We start from the raw sequence: 18,262 nt of genomic DNA, 5'->3' as shown, positions 1-18,262 counted from the left end.
TTGTTAATTTTATTTCCACTTTTTGTACTTTATAGAAAACAGAGAAAAGAGTCATGCAAATTCCTCTTGTGTGTCTCTGTAAATGTTGAAGTGACCAATCGGATTTTTCCATCACGAGCATAAACACCAATCATCATCATCGGGCCACTGGCCCCTCCCTCCAGTGCGGTGGAGCAGCATGACTCAGATCACTCCCAGCTGCATGCACACTTTTGTAAAACAGACTACACAAATGTTCAAAAGTAACAGAAATAGATATGTGTTAGTTCAACATACTGTAGGCCAGCTTGTATGTTGCATGTACCTGTACAGTTTGCTTGGAATGCAGCCCATGATCAGCCATGTGTATTATATATATATATATATATATATATATATATATATATATATACAGTACAGACCAAAAGTTTCGACACACCTTCTCATTCAAATTGTAGAGTCACACTGAAGGCATCAAGGGCTATTTGAGCAAGAAGGAGAGTGATGGGGTGCTGCGCCAGATGACCTGTCCTCCACAGTCACCGGACCTGAACCCAATCGAGATGGTTTAGGGGTGAGCTGGACCGCACAGAGAAGGCAAAAGGGCCAACAAGTGCTAAGCATCTCTCAGGGAACTCCTTCAAGACTGTTGGAAGACCATTTCAGGTGACTACCTCTTGAAGCTCATCAAGAGAAGCCAAGAGTGAGCAAAGCAGTAATCAAAGCAAAAGGTGGCTACTTTGAAGAACCTAGAATATGACATATTTTCAGTTGTTTCACACTTTTTTGTTATGTATATAATTCCATATATAATTCCACATGTGTTAATTCATAGTTTTGATGCCTTCAGTGTGAATCTACAATTTTCATAGTCATGAAAATAAAGAAAACTCTTTGAATGAGAAGGTGTGTCCAAACTTTTGGCCTGTACTGTATATATATATATATATATATATATATATATATATATATGTATGTATGTATGTATGTATGTATGTATGTACGTACATATATATATATATATATATATATATATATATATATATATATATATATATATATATATATATATATATATATATATATATATGTTAAACTTAAAGAAAATTTTTATTTTGCACTTCACTAATGTCAAAGTCCACGAAAGATATGATGAATAAGCATTTAGCCTAATATTTTTTCTTCTCACAGATGGATCATTATGATAGCAGAAGATCTAGTTTAGCTGAAGGGGAGGGCGAGCAAGCCCACACAGAAAACAGTGTTCATTTGGATTTCAGTTTGGCTTGAGTCACATGGGCTGTCTGACAGTTGTTATACAGAGACTCTGGATGAGAGGGAAAATGTGATAACCTAAATGTTTAGCAGAGGCTTTCTTTTAAAGGAAACATTTAATAAAGACGAAATTATAATAGAATCTTGTCAATTTATTAAAAGTTTAAATTATGCAATTTACTGTGAATTTCTAAGTAATGCATGGGTCCAATTTGCTAAGCTCTCTCCAAGTAACTTTTGAATTGTTGGGCTTTGTATACAGTTTGTTTATTTTGATTATTATTATTGAAATTAGTAGTATATAAACAAATCATTATTATTTGTTATTGTCCAGCAGTTATAGATTTCTATGCCAATTAAAAACTAGAAATTAGAGAAAAGTTTAAGTTGCCTATATATCCACTACCAGTCAAAAGTCTCTGAACAGAAGCTTGTTAATGTTTTTAAAGAAGTCTCTTCTGTACACCAATCCTGCATTTATTTGATCCAAAGTACACACACACACACACACACACATATATATATATATATATATATATATATATATATATATATATATATATATATATATATATATATATATATATGTGTTTCTGTGTGTGTGTGATATCTGTCCCCCCCACTTCTGAAAAGATGGCTACGCCCCTGAACTAACATAATTTGAGAGGTTAAAGCTTGACTAGTACACTCCTCTTAATGCAAACCGGAATTATTGTTATTGCTATTATTTTTTATTTATTTTAATTTTTTTAAGCAATGATTCCTGAAAGGAAGCCTTGGGTTGTGTCACTGGCTAACCGCATTCTATCCGTTTAACTTTAGGAACTACGATTTCAAGAACGAGTTGTTGTGCAAATAAACATTTTACTATGTAAACACATGCTTGAGCCCAGAACCGTCAGTTTACCAGTCGGGGAAACGACTAAGAAAAGGACACAGAACTTGTTATTTACTGAATTATTACTAGAAATGTGAGACTACCGCAGACTCACGTCGGAGAAGATAACGGGTGACTGGGACCATTTAATATGACGGAAACGCTTTATATGTGCTCCAGCATGAGCACGCAGCACGCTGTGCGCAGTAACGCCAGGCGTGCGAGTGGAGCGCGCGCTGGAGTAATACGAGCTGTTCAAGTACGACTCAGCCGCAGTCAGATAAAGTCACTTTGACGGGCTCTTCTCGTGGATCAGCGCCAGCAGTGCCCTCAGTGATTTCATACACCCATTTACTGAAGTGTGTCCATACCAGGAGCGAAGAAAGTGGCGTCCGGAGGTAGATTGTTTATTTTGAGACTTTTTAACATTTCGCGTTGGTAATTTCTTGCTTCTCCCGTCGCATCTATCAGAGATATAACAGTACGCATGCCACGCGTGTTTGGGTCCGCGTTGGTGATGCCATGCCCCACAACCACAGCGGAGGTGAGGCCGGATCTGGCCTCTGGATGAACACCTCTCCGGGGCACCGCGCCGAAAGTTACGGATTGCATAATGTGGAATGCGGTAATAGGATGAAGAACAATTGCTCACGGGCAGGGGACGGACTGTTGTCCGCATCTCATGCCGGCACAGGTGCGTCGGGCACGGAAAGAGTCCAGGGGAAGCAGGGCGCTCGGCTGAGTCTGCTCGGGAAGCCTCTGGTGTACGGCGCGCAAAGCGGCCGGAGAAACGCGCGCTACCGGAGGATTCAGAACTACCTGTACAACGTGCTGGAGAGACCAAGAGCCTGGGCTTTTATCTACCATGCCTTTGTGTAAGTGCCTCGTTTATACATCCACAGCGTGCTTATGTGATAATGAAAGCGTTGTTCAGTTTCTCAAAGTTCTTCCAGCTGGAAAACGTGTCCCTGTTGCTTTGAAGCTTTTCCCGTGTTGCCACGTAAAAATGGTAACATTCCTGATGTGGAATATTGGCGCCTAAATCGATGTATAAAACCCTATGCATCTTTCATCTAATCCAAAATCTAAATAACTAAATTTGGAATTAAAACGCAAATTATATTATTTTAGTTTGGCTGTGATTGATTTTCGCCTTTAGTTTACTATTCTGAGAGTAATGATTAGTACAGCAGAGCGTTCATCTGACAGATTATACTCCAAACATCACACCATCAAGAGGCTCGTCCCGTCTTGTTCTTTTGGGATTGGGTCTTGAATTTTCAGTCAATGCAGGAATTGTTGAGGAGTGAAAGAAACTGACATGCTAAATATTCATTCAGAATAGGTATGATAGTTTGAATAGTATGTGCTCTCAGGATGGGGAAGCCCCAAAAGACCTCAGGAGTTTATCATTTGTCTTAAACTGTGAACATGAACATGAGAAATGATTTTTCTTTTACTTTTGTGATGTCGCTCCAAACCCATGACTGACTTCCATTACTGTAACACTACACTCTAAAAATGGCTGGGTTAAAAATAACCCAATTGGCAACCCAGCACTGGGTAAATATTGGACAGAACACATGCTGGGTTAAAGTAACCCAGCATGCTGGTTTACACATTTTAACCCAGCATGCTGGGTTATTGAGAAAACCCAAGATAGAGTCATTTTTACCATTTGTGGGTTTGCATTTTTATGATTCTGGGTTATTCTTGCTGGGTTATTCTCATAATTTCACTTTTGCTTAACAAAGCAATCATGGATTAATAAATAATGAAGAATACAGGTTATTTAGACTGTTAAAAAATATTTTTAATGCCATCTGACATTCAAAATTTTTTTACCAATGACAAACAACATGGAATTTTCCCTTTTTTTGTTTCCAGCAAATGCAAAATAAATAAATAAAAATCACAGAAATACAGTTGCAATAAATAAGAAAATTATTTCTGAATGACCTGTGTCTAGCTGTTTAACTATTACATTTTGAGATTTTTAGCTATTTAAATACACAGTGAAATGACATTGACAATTAACATTTTTAAATTTAAATGTAAAATCATTTAAAGATGTCCTTAAATTTATATCAAGTATATAAAGACTCCTACGTAGGTAGATGTGCACTGCTTAGGGTAGTTCAACATATAGTTCACCCAAAAATGAAAATTCTGTCATTTATTACTCAACTTCATGTCGTTACAAACCCGTAAGACCATCATTCATCTTCAGAACACAAGTTAAGATATTTTCGTTGATATTCGAGAGCTTTCAGACCAGGGTGAATAATTAGTGACAATTTTCATTTTTGGGTGAACTATTGTCAAACACTTAAGCTCTGAAGCAAAGATCTACACCTGAGAGCAGTGTACTCTGTTATAGAGCCTGTCTATGGAAGGACAATTTTCAAAAGGAATTGCTAATTATATTTTCAATTGCGTTTTCCACATTTGTATTGTGACAAATTGTGACAATCCAAACACAATTGCAAATCTTGAACAAAAACACTGTTTCAAAAACACTGAACAAAAATTACGGTTTCAGTTTAGTGACTGCCAAATTTCAAATGGAAAAACAAAGTCAGTTTGTAGCTGTATTTTCCATGTATTATGAGTAATAAGCCTGTCATATCGATCAAATACTGCATCATAGCAGCTTTACAGTATTGAATAGGAAAATAGTGTGTAATAATGCAAAGGGACAAAAGTAAACACTCAGTTTTCAGTTAAAGTCAATTCGTCATTGATTCAGTGATGTATCGTCCCTCTGTGCAATCAAGTGGATGATATCGCTTGATATTAATTGTCCCCAACTAAAGAAAAACAAGGAACCAAAACTCCATCGATGACAGAATGGAGAAAAATCCTTGGGAGAAACCAGGCTCAGTTGGGGTCAGTTCTCCTCTGACCAGACGAAACCAGTAGTTCAATTCCAGACTGCAGCAAAGTCAGATTGTGCAGAAGAATCATCTGTTTCCTGTGGTCTTGTCCTGGTGCTCCTCTGAGACAAGGTCTTTACAGGGGATCTGTATCTGGGGCTCGAGTTGTCCTGGTCTCCGCTGTCTTTCAGGGATGTAGAGGTCCTTTCTAGATGATGATCTCCATCTGGTCTGGATACGTACTGGATACGGGTGGCTACGGTGACCTCGGAATAAGAGAGAAACAGACTAATGTTAGCATAGATGCAACATAAGAACAAGTACATGAGGTTTTATGAATTACCATGTCTGTTTTTTCACTGTGTCGCACATGTTACCTGCCAAAACTCAAATGGAATCTTTAGCATCTGAATTTCCAATGCCTCACATTGAAAACTGTCAATTTTTGTCAGAGGTGGGACCATACTATGGAGAGTGTTTGTATTGGGAGGTGACGTCACTCAAAGACAATTGTGCCAAATGCTTTGAACAATGGAGGTTAAGGCACTACTAAAGGCAGCTGCCGCTCCGAGAGATGCGTGTTAAAGAACAGACAGTGCAACCCGGATCTCCCTATATTCTTGGCACCTCACACAATAAATAATTCTGTCATTTTACCCCAAATGCAGCTACTATCCCCTGCTAACAGTTAGATCCACATGGTACTATTGGTCAATATTCATCATTAACCAAATGCTTTTCACCGGAGGCATAAAATATAGGGTAATATGCAACTAGGTAAATAAGAGTAGAACTGCAATGTTGTTTGCTGACGTGCATCAGAGTGCAAACAGTGAGAGATTTGGGGTAAAAACTACAAAATATCTCCCAATACAAACATGCCCCATAGTATAGTCCCACCCTTGACACAAATTGACAGCTTTCTGTGTAAGGCATCTGAAATACAAATGCTTTTCAATTGAGTTTGGACTATTTCACAATGTATGCGTCCACATGTGGAAAAATACAATTAAATATACAATTTGCAATTCCTTTTGAAAATAGTTCAGAATATCCTTACCTGTCCATTGATTATGATCAATGCCTGAGAGATCTGCTGGCATTTTTAAATCGCCACGACAACTGGATGGGGTTTTGTGGACTCTGCTCAGTTAAGGAATTTCATGTTTGTTCCAACCTTTAAAATAAAGTTGAAAAAAAAAGAAAAAATACAAATTGTTTTAATAACAGTGATTCAGTTCAATTAACTGTGTGAAGTTAATCATGAAATTGACCCATCATGATTATGAGTTAAATTCACCTATGAGTTGGTCTACAGAAGCAGAATATGATATAGTGATTGGCTGAAAGGTGTGCTTTCAAACTGTCTAATCAATGGGATGTTCCAGTTATTATAAATCACAGTTTTATGTTAATATGCTGGCTATGACTATATCAAACACACACAGTCACTGGCACAGATAAGGGAGATCACACTGCATGTGCGCACACAGACATTTCTATGACAAGTCACGTAGGTAAAACAGTCCATATATAAAAACTTATAGATGTAGCAAAGTGATAAGGACAAGTCAAAAACACGATCTGGAAAATTAATAAATTAGGTACATTCTGGTGCAGCTTTAACTATAGCACGAAATAAAAATATATGTGCGTTTAAGTTACGTGAGGGTTAACGTTAGTTGATTATCACAGACAAACAATTATGTAAAATGTATAATAAACACGAACTTACCGTTAGACGCCTCAATAAGACTGCACTCGACCAGTTTTTCTCTCACAAATGTATCCATGCGCTTTTCTGACAGGAAAAAAAACACATTTTGAATTATAATTTGTATGTAAAAAGACTTTATAAACCACAAAAGCATCAAATCACTTCACTAACGCGGCCAGCGTCACTCGCTGTGCGTGCGCGTACTTTGAAATGCCCTGAGACGTCGATTCTTTTCCGGGAATCACTTTGTTCGAGAATTACTGAACCGGTTTACTTGAACTGGGTCGTCGGTTCTTTTAGACCTGAGGTCCGAGTATATTGTACGTAATTTGTATGATTTAAATGTCGATATGGACAACTGCAGGCGTTTACATTAGAGCAGAAAGTCGTATTCACTTTTTGAACTCATTTGACTCACTTAAATATCAAATTCGCTTTTCAGTGTCAGAAACTACTTTTTCCTCTATTTTCACAGGTATTCGCATATTTCAGCCATCAGTCACTTTCTGAAACCTAATAAAACTTTATTAATCTGTCGTCTCAGATAACGTTACCTTAACACGATTATGCGAGTCGCGTAACGTAGGTTGGCCGTTTGAGGTAAACTGTTCATCATTTAACGTAAATAATGTTGGCCTGTAGACGTTTAACAGTATTGTTGCTGCAAAAAAAAAGTTATAATTCTGCCAATTTAAAATAATTATTATTGAAAACATTAAATAAACTTACCTTAAAACAGTTGAAAGCCGTGGCTTTGCCCCGTTGTTCTTCCAAAGTGACAGTTGGGGAGCGATTTAAACATCTTCAAGGCGCGTTAAATAACCCAGCGCTGACCTGAAACAACCCAGCGACGCAACCCAGCAGGTTTAACCCAACACCTGGTAAATTGAAACTACCCAAAAGTGTTTAAAAAGAAATTAAATAACCCAACAAAATGACCCAACAGACTCAACCCAGCATTTTGGGTTAAAAAATAACCCAGCCGTTTTTAGAGTGTAAGGGAAAGTTTTGCATTATGTCCTGGTCGCTTTATTTCCACTCACTTACAATGAATAATGGGCTGGAGCTTTTAGTATCATAAAAGCGGTCCTGTTTGTTGTATTCCAAGTCTTCGTAAATGAACCAGGCCGATTTAGTACACAAGTTTAATTTAATGTCTTCCACCGAGAGAGGGGAGATATTAAGTGCATAACAACATAAACATTTTGCACCATTCCTCACTCTCAAGTATGCTTTTGCATCTTCTTTTCTGTCAGGCAAAAATAGATGAGAAGAGACTCAGGCTAATCTTGGGTCCATGCACAGCCTGCTGAAAGACAAGGACAGGCTTCAACACCTGCACATGTTACTAACACTCTCTTATTATTTTCATTCCTTCAATGCTATGTTTATCTTTGCAGCTGCTTATAAATTCTCCCATGAAATGGTCAATAAGATGATTTGATTTCACTTATAGACATGTATTGTTTGTCCTCAGACAATCCTTTTGAAAGGTTGAGGAGTTGAGACGGGTTATGTTTTCTCAAAACAATTCATTCACAAAGTCTCAAAACAATTAATTTATCACCAAGTGTTCCTTGCAAGCCCAAACACTGCGTTATAATGAGCATAATAAAGAAAAGTGTTTTTGCGTTATGTCTGTGAGAGAGATAAGCCTTTTACCAAAAAAAAAGGTAATTACTGTTGTGCTAAGGATTAATATATTGGTCTACATCATAAATATGTAGAGTATTATTAATTATTGGTAAACAGACATTCTATAATTATTATTATCATTAAGCAGATATTTTAGTATCTTATGATATTGTTTTCTGTCAGATCTATTACATGACTGGTTCACAAAAACAGCTGAAGTTGTAGTTTTCTAAAACCTTATTTTTGCCATGAGTAGGCTTTTTTCCCTACTTATTGTACAAAAAACACCATCCTACCTATTAAGAAATGGTTGGTAGAGTGGAGGAAACCCAAAGAATAAAAATAATTTAAAATGATTTGCCAGTCTGGTTAGGATGACACCCCTCTGTACTGTCATGTAAGCATCTTATATAGATTATATCTGACTTTAAGGTGCATTTCAGAAAGTGAGATTTGTTTCATTGTAATACTATATTGTTGTTTTCATTTCACCTTAAATGGTAAAATTTAGAAGTCATTCTTGCTAACCTTTACGCAAGCTCTGTCACACACTTGCAGCTTTGGAGTTGAAAAATATTGCATCCACGTGAAACCAAGCTTCCCCTGCATTGTCAACTTCCACTTCCTTCTGCCCTGAGGCTTTTCAGCAGATGCTGACCTCAAAGCCCCATGAAAGTGAGACACTTGAAGGTGATTGACAGCTGCTGGAGGAGAAAGAGTCAGCAGGCACATGAAGGGAAAGTGACACAGGCTACACGTAGTTGCCCTTGTTTGTGTCAATCAGGCAAAGAGCAGGGCCTTTTCTCCGAGGGGCTTTTAAAAATGGTGCTCGTTATTTCATTCCTTTTGAAAAAACATTATTCTCCTTTTAATCATTTTTGGTTCCCTTTTATGCTTTTTGGTTCCTTTTCATGTGCATTAGCTGATGTGCAGCGTTATTCTGCATTTGGCTTGCCTTTTGAGTGGCACTAGGTATTTTCCCATTTGTTGGAGACCAAAAGACTTGACAAATGTTTTAGAGCCTGTTAACCTTCTTGCACTCTTGCACTGCACTAGTGGTATCTTTGGGACATTTCAGAATTTAAATGAAGTCAAAGAGACACAGGATTGTGAGGCTTACCACCATCATATCCGAAGTTTGTAGAAAGAATTGTCATTCTTCTTTTTTTTTTTTTGTCGCTATAACATCTTACCATAGCCTTAACCTCACACTCTCACACACATATACCACACATTTACTCCTAATCAGATCACTGCATCATCCATTTCTCTGCACAGCTGTTTACAAGGTAATGTTAACATAAAGACATACTTCACACAATCAATAAACATTAAAGAAGATATGCTTTTGCTTATACAATGAAAGGGTCCAAAACAACACTGAACCCCAGTGATATTCATTTTACGGACTAAAGACATTTTTCTATTTTTGTTTTAAATTATCCTTTTAAAGTCAACATGAATTGCAATTTGAAAAGTGAAAGCATCTTCAGTGGGTTCTTTTTTTTCTGACATACAGGAAAGAGAGTACCAGACAGTAAAAACTCATAGTGCAAGAGCTGTGAGTAATAGAGAAGAGTTAGTGATGTTAGTGCAAGACAAGGCATTCTGGTCATCAGACTTTCAGTTTCACACCGAACAGTGGTTGACTCCATTGACAGAACACATTTACAGACAGTTTAGAAAGTTTTAGGTTTTAGAAGACACTCTCTTTAATTTCTTATAAACAGACGCATGCACCCTTACACACTCATCTCACACGTCATCAGAGACAGGAAACTGCCGGTCGTATTGCGAAACTGCCTTCTGCTGCTTGAGAACTTGCAGAAGTGAGATATAGATAAGTCAAACCGTATTTCTTCTTATGAGGAACTTCCTGTAAGTAAGCAAACACAGTCACACTGAGATGCCTCTTTGTCTGTAAAGATCATGTAAATGATAGATTAGTAAAAAAAAGGTTTCTGGACTTTCTGTGTTCTCTGCTGGGCTGTCCCCACTGTTGATTTACTAACCAGAATGAAACCCTCATGCATCTGAAGGTGTAGGTAGTATTTGAGCTGAGAAGAGGAACAGTCTGCATTATGGTAACAGGTACTTTCTGAACAGCTGACGTTAGTTCAGATAGTGCATAATGCAAATATTGCTCTCTTTGTCGGTATGTTTCTGTCTATTGACATAAACAAATATGAAATATAGGGGCAGATGAAGAATAGAGACTTCATTCAGGGGCTACTGAATTGATAGGTGTGATGTTGAGTATATTACTGACAGGTCAGTTTTAACCTGCCAACCAAACAAAAAAGAATAGTTCCATTGCTGAGTAAGGTAAAGGTAAATCAAATAAAATAATTATATGAGTATATATATATATATATATATATATTTGATTTAGAAAAAAGGGGTGTGTGCCTGTTTCATGACACTTTTAAACACCGTAAAATGGCCAATCAGTGGTGCCTAAAGTTCAGTTTTCTGTTTTAATTTTTTATTTTATTTGTTTTTACGTTGGCTGTTATATGTATTGTGGCAGTTTAGAATTGAAATGCCCAGTGAGTGCTACTAAAAACATATATATATATATATATATACGCCTTACCTAACCTCACCAATAATATTAACAAAGGCAAACATGAGATAATAACATATTTGATAAAGCAACCAAGCCATTTTAGCATGGTCGTCTAAATCTTTGAGCTCTTTTATCGGGATTCATGTTTTACTGGACTCATACCTGAGCGCTCCACGTCACACCACATTGCTGTACCAGGTGAGCTACTGAGCAGGTTTACTATGTCAGAAAAGCCATGCATAAGGAACTTTTTGTAATTGTGTAATGCAGATGTCAAAATGTATACATTTACAAATCTTGTTCTATCGTAAAAGTGTTTTGGTTAAAACTTTACAATAATGGTCCATTAGTTAATGCTAGTTAATGTATTAACTAACATGAACAAACAATGAACAATACAATTTTTACAGTATACATTTGTTAATGTTAGTTAATGAAATCATTCATTGTTAGTTCATGTTAATTCCAGTGCATTAACTAATGTCAACAAGTAAAACTTTGAATTTCTTTAATGCATTAGTATATGTTGAAATTAACATTAGCTAACATAAGCTAAGATGAACAAATGTTGTAGAAGTAGGCCTATTTTTCATGCGTAGTTCATGTTAACTAATGAACCTTATTGTAATGTGTTACCATGTTTTAAGGTCATAACATATAATTGTTCCAGGAATCAATAATATTGAAGGTGCTATATGTAATTTTTTGATCGTACAAAAGCAAATATTTGGGAAACATGTTTAGTTCACATACAGTACCTGTACTTGTTTCTCAAAGAAACAATGCTGCAGCCAGTTTCTCTGCTTTAAAATCCAGGCTCCTTGTCAGAATATCTGTTTTTGTTTTGAATTGTGTGATTCCACTCACTGGAAGTTTACCCAATAGTATTTAAACTCCCCGAGATATCAACTGGCAGAACACTGCCGTTGCAGAAATGGAAACCAGCAAATTAACAAGTGTCAGATATCGCAGATTCTACCTGACTTAAAAACCTTGAATCTAACTAAAAAGCTCTATGACCAGAGGAATATAAAATGCAGATAAATCAACTCATCAACTTACAGGGTCCGCCAGAGTAAAGTCTGAGAAGATTCAACCGCTATACCCGTCAATATTATATAATGCACCTTTAGCTGAAAATCTGCCACTGTAATCATACTTAATTTTTTTTGTAAAAACGAATAAATGCTGTTAGTGTTTTACTGCCACTAGTAATCCTTCCAACTCTCAATGGCAGTGAATTGTTTGTTTGCATTTATGTAAAGGCAAAAAAACAAAATTTCAGCGAGCATGTGTTGGGAAAAACAATATGGTTGTTGATGAACAAAACGAGACATTCAAAAATGTCTAAGAGGTCCAAGCCTATTAGACAGGATGACCAGACTGTCCCTATTTTTAAAGACCCGTCCGCAACTGAAGCTGTCTGTGAAAATGTCCCCTGTTTTTCTGTGCTCAAAACAGCCCACAGTTAAATAGCACCTAGATATGGCACATGCTTTTTTAAAACCTTATATCATTGCATACAGTGTGTCAATGTCATTTTCGATATTTAATTTTTACATATTTACACACACACACACACGCACACACACACACACACACACACACAAAGATACATATACTGTTGGGTTTTAATGTTTTATGGGGAAAGCAAATATATAATTTAGACATTTTTTGTTTCATCTTTCAGATACGAAGCATGGATTTGAATAAATTATTGTGTGGATTTGTGTGTGTGTGTGTGTATCGGGTGTGAGTGTGAAATAAGAGACAGAGAGGGAGCCTTGTTTCCATGTTTCCAAATGAAAGAACCTCTCTTACCAGCTTCGGCTTGTCGTTTTCACTAGGTCCAACCCAACCTCCTATACCTTCCAAAATAAACAATGCAGTGTTAACTTACTGTGTTCATTCACATTCATTGCTGCCGATGCTACTTGTGGCCCAAAAGTATATCTTGTATACAGTATACAGTATGAAGAGAAAGATTACTTAGAATAAGTCTAATGTATGTTTTATTCAAAATGACTTTTTTAAATGATGTGTTCAGAACAGTCTTCATAAATATTTGGTTAATAATGGTTTAGATGCCAGAATGTTTTTTTTTTTTTTATGAAAAATATGCATATTGTACATTTAATTCATACAAATTGCCTCTGAAATATGCCCATTTTCCTAGATAGTGGGCCTTTGTTGACCTCCGGTCTTTCTTTAGATTTATTTGCAAGTATGAAGTTTTAAGTCAGAGGGCAGCTCATATTTAAGGCCGCTCTCTGTGAGAGTGGACCAATCTTATAGATCAGTCATAGTTCCCAGAGCAGTTCTCAGGTCTGATCTAATCCTCCTTTGCCCTCTTTTCTTGCTCTTAACCAGTGAGAAAAAACAGGCCCAGACACTTAGCATGTTTCTGGAATGCACTGTCAGCCAACCAAAACTTGATATTATTTGTCCTCCTGAAAGTACAGAAAATTTGCTAGGAGTTCTGAACTTGCATTGTAGGCGTGTGTGTGTGTGTGTGTGTGTGTGTGTGTGTGGAAAAGGGGGTGAGTTAACCAATCCAAGACTGCAGTGCATAGAAGTTATATGTCACATTAAATTAAATTACCCTCAAGAGCGGACTGCAGGCAGACTTAAATTTGAACTTGAAGTGTGTAATTTATGTTAAAATTATTGCTGTCAAAATTAGCACATTAATGTATGCGATTAAATTTTTTCAGATTAATGCGTTTCAAAATATTTAATGCAAATAACGCAGGAGCAGAGCTAGGGTTAGCCACCCAACACACAACTGCTGCTTCTGTCTCTCTCTTTTGTATTTCTTGACAAAAATTGCATTTATTTAGACACCGAACCTCTTTTTACGACCAAATGAAAGAGGTGACACTTCTATCTGGCGTGCACTCATACACCCTAGTCAAAAGAAAAGGTACAGAGAAGGTACAGGTGACAGAGGGAGCTTTTTGTTTAAAGTGTCCCTAATCTAACACACCCCATTCAACTCGTCAGCTCATTAATAGAGACTTTAAAATCTGAAGTGGGTCAGAAAAAGTAAAGAGTTATGAGAAAATACTTTTTTTTTTTTGCCTCATATTCAGCAGTGGCAGCTCTAAAAAAAAATCTGCATCATTTTCAGCAGTGGCAGCTCTTAAAATAATAGCAGCCAAAAAACAACTGTGATGTCTGTAAATCAGAGAACAAGAGAGAAAAGAGGAAATCAATCTAACAATTAGTTTAATTTAATTAACTTCTGTAGCTTTAAGGATTCATCTATATTTAATTTAGAATTTAGTGTTTGATAACTTTATTCAATATCTGTATGTTTCCTACTTACTGAAGGGCATGGGCAAATATACCCTAACCCTAACCCTAACCCTAACCTCTAACCCTAACCCATTTATCATTATGGGTTCATGTGAAGATTGGTTTAAGTTCACTTAAATTAGAAGTTGTTATTTTTTAAAGTCTAGTAAATGTTAAACTTGATAGGTCTCCATTATACTGAAATTATGAATTGCTATAGTTAAATATTATGAAAATACTTAAATATTAGTAGAAAAAAATCCTAGAGGGATCAGTTGTCACAGTATGTTGTTGTAGTAAATGCGCTTGACACGGAGTTGAAGAAATGGTGGTATTTAATTAGCTTCAACACACATAGACCATTAAAAATAACATTAATTCAAGACAAGGAATAGACAGAAACTGAGGGCTTTTAAAGACGGGCAAACTAAGGAGCAAATGAGATGATTCATACAACACGGGTAAACTGAATGGATGATGATTAACTAATGAGAACAGGAAATTACGGAGCCCCACACATGACATGCAAGAAAAAGTAAATTAATTGTGTGCACAATTTACAAGTTCGTTCCCTCGATGTACTAAGACGTGCACAAGATTACTATTTCGTTCCCTCGATTTGCTAAATCGTGCGCTCAATTTACTAATTTGTTCTCGATTTATAAATCGTGTGCATGATTTAGCAAATCGAGGAAACAAATTATTAAATCGTGCACACATTTATAAATCAAGGGAACAAAATAGTCACACGATTTAGCCTAATGCAAAATAATGCACACGATTTAGCCTAATGTTTTTTTCCTGCATGCCATGTCCGGGGCTCCGTAGGAAATTAACCAAATAAGGAAAGACAAGAACTAAATAGAAACAGACACGTGACATCAATAGTATTGTTATCAGTGATACTCACCCTCAGTCATAAAAAAATTCCATTAAACAAATATAAAATATATAATGTCTTTGTTGTGTCTACATTAATTTGAACATTGAATGTGAAATAATTACAATATAAAAATATATTTATAGATTTTAATATTAGGTGGGATTAATCACGATTAATATCAGATTTTTTTTTTTTTTTTTTTTTTTTTTTGATTAACTAGTTAATTTTTTAAACGATTGACAGCACAAGCTAAAATACTTTCTCCTATCATCATATACATGCAGTGTTTTACAAAAGGCATATGTTCCCCCAAAGGCTCTTTGTTTGCAGTAACATGCAGGGAAAACATAAAACAGGATGATATCATATCCAGGGGCCAGTGCAAACCATCATAACTGTGAATGAAGGTCAGTGAGTCTTTTAAAATATAAAAAAAATTACATTTGAGGCAAGTTTAGTTGAGGTTGTAAAATGTAATGTGGTGCAATGCCCCAAAAACCCAATAATATTTATTATTAAAGACCCGCTGCGGTTAAAATCAAGTTGTTGATCTTTACATGTCAAGTGTAGTGTTTTTAAGATGCTTAAAACAAACCATGTTCTAATCCATCATTTAATACAATTATTTAGAATTTTCTACTTCTAGTGATCATGAAGTTTTGTTTTAGTTTTTTTTTGTTTGTTTTTTCAAAGGGACCTATTGTATCAATTGGCGTTCTTCTGTTTCTTCTTCTTTTTCTTCTTCTTCTTCTTCGTCTTCTTCTTCTTCTTCTTCTTCTATGTCTATGTCTAGCCCATAGAACAACTTGCAGGAAAGTGAAATTCAGCACAAAGACAGAGTACAGTATGAACTGTCACCATAACAAATTTGGAGTCTCTGAGGCTATGTTTACATGCATTAACATGCAATCACATGCAGTCAATTAGGACACGGCACCTTTACACTTGGCAACATCAAGTTACTTCTTTATCTGGATAACCGATCGAATCTCTCTTTTCCCACACAATATTTAAATATATCTTCTGACAGTTCGGGAGAGAGGGGGCTGTGTGATGTCGACCTGTGAATGCTGACACACTGGATTGCATTTACACTGAGAACTGATCACAGTTGGTCCTCAGCTACCTGTGGACCAGAAACCCTGACTCATACAGAGTTGAAGGCACACCAAAATGTAAGATTCTACTGGTCTACTGGTTTTTTTTTTTTTGCAATTTTTTCAAACCTCATCCTTGATGGTTTGTCTAATTTTCACAAATATTAGCTCAGATCATCTTCAGACCATGTTGGCTAAAAGATATGGAATTTGATGAAGAGCATGCAAAAATGGATGTGAGGCTATATCTCTGAAATGCTTTAGCATATTGAGACCAAACTTGGTGTGTATTATAAAAACCATGACCTGAGGACACTTGAACAGTTTCAACACCTGGTGGTCAGGAGATATGAAAAATGGCTATTTTTGCTTATAACTTCTAAACAGTTTGGCCAAAAATCACAAAACTGATAACTTTAGTTTCAGTTCAGCATGCTGAGTTGAACCATATACAATTTTCCCATGGAATTCCCATTGCACATTTTAAGGCCCTTTGAAAATATATTTTGGTTTCTAAAATTCAAGTTTTATTTTTTACAAATTATGTTTTCCATTCATTTTCTGGTATAGTTTTTCTCAAAAGAAACAGTAAAATGCTCATGAAGTGAATTTCAAAGTAGTTGTAGAGATTATGTTCATGTCTTCATGTATTAAGGCAACAGAGGCTGAAAACACAGTGAGCGTCACACACGCTTCAGCAGGCGTGTAGTAAACTAAATTGTGCATATGCACCATTCATTCATGCACAGAGACAAGCAGAACAAGAAGGATTCATATTTAAATAGTATTTTTGTAAGCTTAATATTCACAGGCACTAGTCCATTTCACGTTTTGATGTAATTGTGACTTTTGATTTTTTTCATCCAAAATTTGGCAAATTCCATGGCATTCCGTTTTATACAGAAAATGTAATTTTTTTCACTGTATTCCATGATTACGTCCATGTTTTCCACATTTTCAAAAATCATACGGCCCTACACCTATTCTAACATCATTGCATATGAAACAGTATCAACACCCCTTTGTCATTGCGTGTGTTTTGAAAACATTATACATATAAAACTGTATTTTATAAAGTGTTATGAAATTGTTCATTTATGGTTTGCGATGCAACTGCTGTAAGATCAAGTATATATACATGTATGTGTATATATATAATGAGACACTTTTTTTAATGCGGGTAGGTCTACTGATGAAAGACCAGCAAACAACTTTAGGAATCAATCATGAATCATTCTCATAGCAGTCACTGAATCATGTGGAACACCCTCTGTTCCACCTGCATCAAAGGGGGCTTCTTCGGTTTAATTCCAGACTGCAGCTTAATCCACTCCAGCTCATGATAAGACCATTGGGGAACATAGACAATTATCTTTGTCACTTTACAGGAAGATAGACTGTCATTGTTTTGGCTAGCATGCTAGAATTTCTTCTTGAATATGAAAATGTAATGCCTTTCTAAAGAGGATGTTTTTTTGAGGTTTGCATATACATGTGTTCTAAGAGTCGCCTGCTTCTGCATGGCAAGTTTTTCCTTAAGCTTCAGCACTCTTAAATCTAGGATTATTTTCATTCAATGTTACATACTAATGTAACTTCAGCCCTTTCAATCAAACACTGGAAAGCAACTCGTTTGTAAGTAGAGCTAGAGGAAAGAGGATGAACAGCAATTTTGGGTTGCAAATGGTGGACTTGACATTAAGTTTTACAAATAAACTACTTATTTAATATATTTAAACAGCAGTGCTCCAGAATGAGCCTAAAATGGTCACATCTGCAAGATTGCAGAGCTTTCTTCTTTCAGATGAATCCACTCTGAGTTATATAAAAAATGTATCTTTTAATCTTTCAAGTTGTTTAATGCCAATCAGCGGGTGTTGCAGTCCATCAGTCCAAAATAAAAAGCACCCATCCTTAATAAAAAAGTGTCTCACACAGCTTTTCTTTTGTAATAATATTTAAAACTGAATAATCAATTTAATCTAGCTTGCGCTCACTGTTTTACACGGAAGCAGCTCTCAGCAGATGATGTATGAGGTCGGCTTTGCATATGCGCC

At 36.2% G+C, this 18,262-nt stretch overlaps 1 protein-coding gene and 1 long non-coding RNA gene across 4 annotated transcripts in view; one reads left to right on the top strand and one right to left on the bottom strand.

Moving 5' to 3' along the window:
* The first annotated feature begins 2,334 nt into the window (after positions 1 to 2,334).
* The window catches only part of LOC128015723 (potassium voltage-gated channel subfamily KQT member 5), a 106,453-nt gene continuing 90,525 nt past the window's right edge, over positions 2,335 to 18,262 (top strand). Inside the window, exons 1-2 of one of the 2 annotated variants that reach the window (XM_052599800.1) lie at positions 2,335 to 2,529; positions 2,603 to 3,006. In XM_052599800.1, the coding sequence (XP_052455760.1) occupies positions 2,654 to 3,006 (353 nt within the window). In that variant the 5' untranslated portion in view covers positions 2,335 to 2,529; positions 2,603 to 2,653. Of the gene's footprint in view, positions 3,007 to 18,262 lie in introns of both variants that reach the window. The other variant, XM_052599810.1, reaches the window with a different exon arrangement.
* On the bottom strand, positions 3,920 to 7,726 carry LOC128015746 (uncharacterized). 2 transcript variants are annotated; one of them, XR_008183995.1, is made up of 4 exons: positions 7,454 to 7,726; positions 6,743 to 6,808; positions 6,068 to 6,184; positions 3,920 to 5,273 (listed from the first exon to the last, which is right to left on the bottom strand). It is a non-coding gene; the product is annotated as an uncharacterized LOC128015746 (long non-coding RNA). The 2 variants fall into 2 exon arrangements; XR_008183994.1 differs by lacking the exon at positions 7,454 to 7,726 and having other exon boundaries at positions 6,743 to 7,399.

This window comes from Carassius gibelio, chromosome A1, assembly GCF_023724105.1.
Source record: "Carassius gibelio isolate Cgi1373 ecotype wild population from Czech Republic chromosome A1, carGib1.2-hapl.c, whole genome shotgun sequence".
In the NCBI taxonomy this organism is placed as follows: Eukaryota; Metazoa; Chordata; class Actinopteri; order Cypriniformes; family Cyprinidae; genus Carassius; species Carassius gibelio.
Note: the sequence above shows the minus strand (reverse complement) of the source record. Positions and strands in the feature narration are given on the sequence as shown.